General features: G+C 31.3%; 1 protein-coding gene across 1 annotated transcript; it reads left to right on the top strand.

Annotated features, from left to right (window-relative positions):
• The first annotated feature begins 1,279 nt into the window (after positions 1-1,279).
• On the top strand, positions 1,280-8,678 carry LOC114750721 (very-long-chain aldehyde decarbonylase CER1-like). The gene is made up of 11 exons (XM_028939327.1): positions 1,280-1,320; positions 1,453-1,525; positions 1,658-1,881; positions 3,988-4,220; positions 4,376-4,595; positions 6,676-7,045; positions 7,156-7,263; positions 7,361-7,561; positions 8,037-8,138; positions 8,241-8,414; positions 8,535-8,678. Exons 1-11 carry the CDS (start codon positions 1,280-1,282, stop codon positions 8,676-8,678), a joined length of 1,890 nt encoding a protein of 629 aa, XP_028795160.1.
• Positions 8,679-8,939: the final 261 nt, after the last annotated feature.

Raw genomic sequence — 8,939 nt, 5'->3', positions numbered from 1 at the left:
GGAGTATATAAAATGTCTGAAAAATAACACTCTCTGGGTCCCTTAACAAGTACCCCGTCACAAATTCACGAAAACTAAGGAGGTTCTCTTGTCCGTATATATGTATCTAATTTCTTTTCCTTCTTTCCAAATGTACTAATGGTTAATTTTTTTTAATCAGGAATTAGGAAAAATCTAAAAATATTTTATAGTACTTTCTAAAACTATAAAAAAAAACCGACAATCTGTAGTCCTAAACGTAGGAGGCTAGGAGCTATATAATTGTTTTATTGAGATTAAGAAAACTAATAAAGCAAGCTTTTTTCCCCCCCAAAACATGTATTGATCGATTCTTTTAAGATACCATTTTTAATCATTTGTATCCTTTAATGAAAAATACTTTTAATTTGCACTGATGCACAATCAATAGAGAGAGTTTTGAAAAAAATTATAAATTTAAAGATAATTAAAGCAAATTAATATCTTATATTTTTTGCCAACAAATTGATATCTTATATTTATAATAAAATATAAGAAGGGGGAGTGGGAAATGTCACAAAGGCCATAGAAAATTGGATGCTATGAAAATGGACAGACACAAACATTATAATCGTAACTTTCTGGCAAGACACTTGTTCACAGTGACCCTATCAAGACATTAAGTTGTTTGAAAATTTAAAGTTCAGAAAATAACATGGTCCAATAGGTTAATTGAACAAGAAATCCTGTCGGGCCCACAAACAAACTAAAATATCTCGCTCTATTTACTCGGGGGTCAGTCGGTGCTATTGAATGATCTTAGTTATTCAGGACCACGTTGCTACACGTAACCATTGTCCTGCACAAGATATTCGTAATACAATGTACGAGGAACATCTCATTTGTGATTAACATTAGGCATTTGGAGCTCATTTCCTTATTAATTAAGAAGAATTAGTTAAAATTTGTTAAAAGGTAATAAATGTCATTATCTCATTAATCAATACTCCTTCCAGTTCTATTTATAAGTTTTAAATTTGGAGAGGTATGTGATCTATTTTATAAGCTTCAATTTTGGTTTTATCTAAATATTTATTGCTTTTTTTAAAAAAATTGTTTTTAATTATTTATTCTCTCTTGTTTGCCATACTCTCTTATTACATTTTTTTATATTTTTTCTTTCATTATTTTTTTGTTTATTACGGTATATTTGAAAACAAAAATATATTTCTAACCTATTTATTACTTTTAACAAATTTCAATAAATTATTCGTTACTTATGAATTAGTTATTTGAAGTTTATACTAAAAAAGAAATAAGAATGGAAGAGAGTATACAGTGCTATTTCTCTCAACATGGATCGTACAGATGCTACCCACACACACTTTTGCATTTATAAATAGCTAACCATATGCCCGACTTGGTACACAGAGCAGCAACGTTGTCTCCTACATATATATCTTTCTGATCTCTCGAATCGTTCGACCACCTCAGCGTTCTCCAAAAATGGCGACGAAAACCAGGCATTCTGACCAACTGGCCATGGAAGCCTCTTGGAGACTTTAAGGTTTCTTACGTTATTTCATTTGTGTGTGTGTGTTTGTTCAAGGTTTCCTGGTATTATGTTATTCATTTCCATGCAGAAATGTTTGGCTGACATGTATGCTTAATTTCATGGTTTTTTTTAATATGATGGAAGTGGCTGCTGTTGGCACCGTGGGTGGCACACAGCAGTTACAAAATGATAATGAAGGAGGGAAATGAGAGGGACGTTGGATACTTTCTGATATTTCCATATATGTTGGTGAGGATGCTTCATGATCAGATTTGGGTTTCTTTTTCTCGTTATCAAACTGCCAAAGGCAAAAACAGAATCCTTGACAAGAGCCTCGATTTCGAACAAGTTGATAGAGAAACCAACTGGTAATTAACCAATCATCTTCTTCTTCATCATTCTTATATATATATAATCTCTCGTTGCTTGGGTTTTGATCACTTATTAAGAAACGTACAGTTAACCATAAGGACCTATCATATCTGTGTGTGTTTGTTGCTTTAATTTGTAGCTCACCAAATAGGTTACGGATGAAAAACAATTAGTTAACTTTAGTTAAAAATAATAAATAAATTAGAAATATATTTTTATTTCAAAATATATCCTTATAATAAATGAGAAAAAGGATGAAAGAGAATGTGTAAGGAAATGTGATAAGAGAGGAATAATTAAGGGCAATATTGATAAGACAAACTCAAGTTGAAGTTTATAAAATGAACCGCATTTCTTTCTAAATTTAAAGCTTATAAATAGGATTGGAGGGAGTGGCTTTTGAGTTCTTCATGAAAGACATTTGAATGGACTCTTAATTACTACTCCTGAACCCATCTGTTACTGAATGATAAATTTCGTGGGGTCTAATGAAAGTTCGTGCATTATAAAAAATTTGAGCTTTTCTTAAATGGAAACGATACTTAGCTCCAAAACATTAATTTGATATAATTAAAAAAATGCTGAGTGGAACCCAATTTAAAATAGTTGTGATGGATTACAGTTCTTTTTTCTTTTAATCTATGTATTTTTTTTTGCATGATCTCTAATTCTACTAAAACAAATAATGAATTAGCAACGAAATTTTTTAATTAATGTCACTAATTGATTGGTGATGAAATTTTATCGTTAAACTAATTTGACAATGAAATTCTGTCCGTAATTTTGTAATTTTTTAGTATTATATGTGAATTTCCCGCCCTCATACTCACACAGTTAATTTTAACAATATCTCTTGGAGTGTGAGTCTTGCATGTTCTATGTATTTTTGTTTTCTCATTCTTCTTATGATTTGGTAATTAATTAATGAAGGTCTCTATAACTCATTGCTGAGTCATCCATGAACCCATAGGGTCCACGTCATTATATACACCATGGAGCCGTCGGCTTTAAGTGTGTGTCTCCTGATCTCTGCTTTATATTCATTTCTGCCAAACCTCGAATTAAGTTAGTGTCCCATGCTCCCATGAGAGCCTTAAGCAACACGAAAACTTATTCGACTGTGTCTTTTAATTACCTGAGAGGAAATAAATGTATAAATAATTAGCTTGGCATTATTATATTCCTATCTGAAAATCATGTCATTATATAGACCTCCACCCTTTTCACACCAAGACAGCTAGGATAATATTTTTTTTAAAGGAAAATTGAAATAAGTCCCACCCAAGAGAATTAAATAGAAAAAAGTTTCTTAAAATTATCAAATTATTTTGTAATCCCAAAGAACCTCGTTGTAAGATATTTTATTTATTTAATTATCAAATTGTCTTTATTTTTTTTAAAATATGTATTAACAACTGAAAGAGCAGTCATTAACAACTTAAGGTGTAACAATTAACAATTATCGCGACAGATATTAACAACACATTTTTCAGCGCATCACAAAAAAATAAAACATGAGTTGTCAATATCTTTCACGATAATTATTGATAATTATACCTTAAATTGTTAACAACTGTATTTTTAGTTGTTAATATTTTTTTTATTTAAAAAGAGCAATTTGATAATTAAACAAATGAATCTTTTACAATGTGGACTTTTTAGACTTCAGATTAATTTAATGATTTCAAGAGATTTTTTGTATTTAATTCTTTTAGGTGGGACCTTATTGCTTCTTTTTTATTTTTAAAGTTAAAGAGATAGGTGCTAATGGTTTGAGGTTACAAATAAGACCAAACTTGCAACCTCCTACTCATTAAAGAGCTCTTATGCCACTAGACTACAAGTCCATCAAAAAAGACATGATAATGTAAAACATCTAAATTCTCACATTGAATGGTACGAAATGCTTTGAGGTTTCTGCGCGCCTGATTTGTATAGTCATATTAAACTTTAACAAATTCGGATTAAATCATGTAATACTTTAAATGAAGGTTAACTTTTTGAAGGCATCTTCTACAATCACATAGGCTTAAATGGAAGTTATTGTACCTAAATAAGCCAAGTTTATCCATAATTCTTCTTGTGTTAATTGATTTTTGCAGGGATGACCAAATAGTGTTAAACGCATTTGTGTTTTACATTGGGTATATGTTAGTACCAGAGGGTTCTAATCTGCCATTCTGGAGAGCAAATGGAGTGATTATCACAGCAATTCTACATGCAGGACCTGTGGAGTTTCTGTATTACTGGTTGCATAGAGCTCTTCATCACCATTTTCTCTACTCTCGTTACCATTCTCATCACCATTCCTCCATCATCACTGAGCCCATCACTTGTATGTACACATGTTTTCGTCTCTCATCATAATCTTTACTTTCTCTCTCACATCTATTTCATTCTCATCAATTCTATAAGTGTGTGTATGTTTATTTGTATGTATATCAGTTATTAAGACTCATAAATATGATTTTTTTTTGTTGGTTCGGACAGCTGTGATACACCCATTTGCAGAGCACATAGCATACTTTATGTTATTCGCAATCCCGTTGTATACGACGGTGATAACAAGGACGGCATCCATAGTATCATTTGCAGGTTATCTTGCATACATTGACTTCATGAACAACTTGGGTCACTGCAACTTGGAGCTCATCCCTAACTCTCTCTTCTCCTTCTTCCCTTTCTTAAAGTATATCATGTACACCCCCTCGTAAGTTCCTTTACTCTCTCTCTCTCTCTCTACAATAATTGTTCTTGCAATTTGATATAAATTGAGGTCTTAGACTACCTGGAACCATTCCAAGCTGTTCAATAGATCACGTTTGGTCTAATCTGATCTCGGGTTGGAACTAGACTACACCAGACCATGATTTGTTTTTTTTAGCCTGAGGTCTTATCTAGACCAGACCTCAAGTTGATGATTAACCCAGTCTAGTGTGGACTATGCACACCCCTATATATGTGTGTATATATATATTGAAAACATGTTTTTACTACCTCTTAATGCAAGATCTTATATATTGGAATCTTTACATATAAAATAATCGTAATTATTATTTTTCATGCTCATCAAAACCTAACAATTTTGAATCCCCAATTATTTAATAGTTGAAGAGCAGCAAGCTAAGAGTGGGGGATGTTTATCCTTGAGATATTGAACATATGTCTTTATAACATTATTACTACAATATGTCTCATATCATAGACAACGTTTTCGTTCCTCTCATAAATTAAATTAATAAGATACCTAATCATGTGCGTAGGTTCCTTCACAACATGAAAATAATTACTTTTAAAACATTGATTATTTATATTAAATCTTAACATGTAAATCATAAAACGTACGTCTTCTGCTGGACAAGATGTGCATCATGAGGATGTATATATTTCTATTGGGAGCAGAGAGAATATTTAATGGGAAAAAATTATTCTGAAAGAAAATAACGCAACAATCCTTTAAAAACTGACATATACTTTGATAAATAAAAATAATAAATATAAGTAATTAGACTTTTCAATCTTTATTTTAAGGGCACTTTCTAGAAGGATTGGATGTCATTAAGTAGGAAATTAATGATGCTTTTCTTTTCTTTCTTTGTTTTTTTTTTGTGAAAATCACCCTGCCATATTTAAAGCTCGATGCAATATTTTCCACCATGAATCATTAATTTGGATGCACTTCGTGATTTTAAATATTGGTAAATTTAAAAATTTATCTCACTTTCAAACGAAACTAATGACTTATTTACCTTTCTTTAGTTTGTGTGAGATGATCAAAGGTGATTTATAATAAAATGAAGGAATCCCCTCCCTCATATTCTCTCATATATATATATATATATATATATATATATGAATATACTGCAGATGTAATATAATTGGCTCTCAAAACATTAAAAGGCAAGTTAGGTCTGCAGTCTGCTTCTCGATAGCCTTACATACACGTAGTAGTGGTTATTTGCATTACAAGTGCATACTAATTTAATTTCCAACCACTTTGCTTTGATAATGAATCGAAACCCTATCATGTCATTTCATTGTAGGGTAATGCTATAAAAACTTCGTTTAAGTAAAAGTCGTGGGTTATACATCTCACTTATAATATCATGTTATTAGTACTTGCTTTTTTAATTAAAAAATATTAAGTGATGGGATTTATGAATTCAAGAGTTTCTCCAATTAAGTTGATATCTTGGGATTGAACTCTTCATTTGGACTTGTATTAACAAACAAAAAAAACCTTTATTAAAGGCCCCATGTTCATGGGAATTGCATACGCCTAAATGGCTAAATATAAAGTTTAATTTAATAGTTTTGAATTGATAATCTCATTCTTTTTTATTTCTCGATGTATTAATTATTTCTTTCTTATAATACACACATCCAATACAACAAACACACGTGACAGTTCAAACCACGACATAGAGAAAGATTCATCCCTCTCCATTCCCAGGGCAACTTTGACCCTTGCTCCTTATTATTCAACCTTACTCCATCATTATCAACTTCTTCTCTAACTCATTCGAATACCAATATCAATTTCCAGTGGAAATATTAATCTTTCTGCAATAATTTTAATCTTGATTTAATTCCATCCTTTATTTCCTATATTATTTTTGGATTCCTAACTTTCATCTCGTGAAATGTCATGAATATTCTTCTATAAAAGATATTATGAAAATCACTCACAAAGTCATGTGCAGTATATTTCACAGTAGAAGAATATAATTAACAGTAATTTAGTTAATTGATCCTCAGCTGATTTGATTCTTTATTTGTGTGATCAATAGGTTCCACTCTCTGCATCACACTCAATTTCGGTCCAATTACAATCTTTTCATGCCAATATATGACTACATTTATGAAACTGTGGACAAATCCACAGAGACAACATATGAAACATCATTGAAGCGAACAGAAACCGCGCCACATGTTGTGCACCTAACACACCTCACAACTCCAGATTCCATCTACCATCTTCGTTTAGGTTTTGCTTCTTTAGCCTCCAAACCTTCAAAATGGTACTTCTTCTTGATGTGGCCTTTCACTCTTTGGTCTTATATCATGACTTGCTTTTATGGCCGGACGTTTGTTCTGGAGAGCAATACATTCCAAATTCTCACCATGCAATCATGGGTTATTCCAAGATTCTTTGTACAGGTATGGATTTTTACTATTATTAATCATTTAATTATCCAGTTCATTTTCTTAGGACAAAAAAGTTAAAGCCAGTCATTTGATTATTTAATTAATTAAAAATCCTTTTATAGTATATTTCCAAGAGTCAAAGAGAAACATTGAATCAACTGATAGAAGAAGCGATACTGGACGCAGAGTTGAGTGGAGTTAAGGTCTTGAGTCTTGGTCTTCTAAATCAGGCAAGTTTCAATTTTTAAAAAAAAAATCTATTTAAAGCTTAATTAATTGAGTATACTCTCACTCTAATGAATGACTTGAATATGTGTGGATGTAAAGGGAGAGGAGCTTAACAAATGTGGAGAGATTTACATACAAAGGTACCCACACCTAAAGGTGAAGATTGTGGATGGAAGTAGCTTAGTGGTTGCTGTAGTTCTTAATAGCATTCCAAAACAAACAAGTCAAGTGGTTCTTTGTGGTTCTTTTACCAAGGTTCCTCATGCTATTGCAACTGCTTTATGTCAAAGAAATATCAAGGTATGTTCAATTTTACTTATATGATTATCTAACTTTATTTTAATGAGCATTGTTGATTTGAGGAAAAGATTAAATAATAATTTACTACTACCTCCAATCCTTAATATAAGAGCTAGTTGGCTAATTTGAGTAAATTAAAGAAGTTGTTAAGTTAATTATTTGTAATAAATAAGTGTTATCTTTTTTAAAATACCCTTACTAATCATGTATATTAACTAGAACTATCATTTGACAAAACTTTTAACATGTGCAAGTGTACAATTACTACAAGGACTACCTTGGATAAAAAAATAAATAAATATGAGATAAAATAGATTGGGGTCTTATATTTAGAAACAAGTTTAAAATCAAATTAACTATTATATTAAAGATCAGAGGTATATATTGGAAGCAACAATCCACTCATCTTAGCTAAATCTGAACTTGATATATGTCATATAATCAGAATCTGAAATTACTCAGTTCTTTCCTGCAGGTAATAACGACGTGCACAGACAGCTTTGAGAATCATCAATTAAGGATAAGAAGACCTGAGTTGAGAAAGAATTTGGTTCATTCGACATTGGACACTGCAAAGGTAATTAAATGTACTCATTTTTTAACCTAACATCATCATACTCCTCAATTATTGATGCAGTAGTCTAACATTAGCACAATATTATGTCACAAATTGATTCAGATATGGTTAGTAGGTGAGAAATGGAAGGCGGATCAACAAATGAAGGCACCAAAAGGATCGTTGTTCATACCATTGACTCAATTCCCTTCAAAGAAGTTGCGCAAAGACTGTTTTTATCTCACCAAGCCTGCTATGATAACTCCCTCTTCTTTTCAGAATTTACACTCGTGTGAGGTCAGTGATTTATATATATATATATATATATATAGACAGAGAGAGAGAGAGACACACACACAACTGTTTTTGATTTCTAAGGAAGAAGTAAATGAATAAGTTTCATTATACATATGACAGAACTGGTTACCAAGAAGGGTGATGAGTGCAAGGCGTATTGCTGGAATACTGCATGGCTTGAAGGGTTGGGGCGTAAATGAGTGCAGAGAAGTGATGTTCAATGTTGAGAAAATATGGCAGGCGAGTCTTGAACTAGGGTTCTGACAAACTCAATTATTTTTATATATTTTGATATCTTTTATATGGGTTTTGTCAACTTAATTAGTCTTTTTAGCTTTAATTGATTTAATATATTTTATTTTGAATTATTATTTTATAGGGGCAAAGTTGTCATATTTTGGTTTAATTGTGATTAATTGATTTTTTAGGACAATTAATGCTACCTTATCTTTGAATTTTTGCTTGCAGGTTTTTGGAAGATTTTGAAATGAAAATTAAAATAAAAAAAAAAGATAAAAGAAAAAT

The sequence above is a fragment of the Neltuma alba genome, unplaced genomic scaffold (assembly GCF_004799145.2).
Source record: "Neltuma alba isolate B1F8T4 unplaced genomic scaffold, ASM479914v2 tig00001113_pilon, whole genome shotgun sequence".
Taxonomy (NCBI): Eukaryota; Viridiplantae; Streptophyta; class Magnoliopsida; order Fabales; family Fabaceae; genus Neltuma; species Neltuma alba.
The sequence above is the reverse complement of the archived record's forward strand: the minus strand, read 5'-3'. Positions and strand labels throughout refer to the sequence as shown.

Excerpts from the sequence above, each read along its gene's own strand:
- LOC114750721 (XM_028939327.1), top strand. The coding sequence starts at position 1,280 with ATGGAAGAGAGTATACAGTGCTATTTCTCTCAACATGGATC. Across the intron at positions 1,321-1,452 it reads TATTTCTCTCAACATGGATC|CGTTCTCCAAAAATGGCGAC; the intron begins GTACAGATGCTA and ends CGACCACCTCAG. Across the intron at positions 7,046-7,155 it reads TTCCAAGATTCTTTGTACAG|TATATTTCCAAGAGTCAAAG; the intron begins GTATGGATTTTT and ends ATCCTTTTATAG.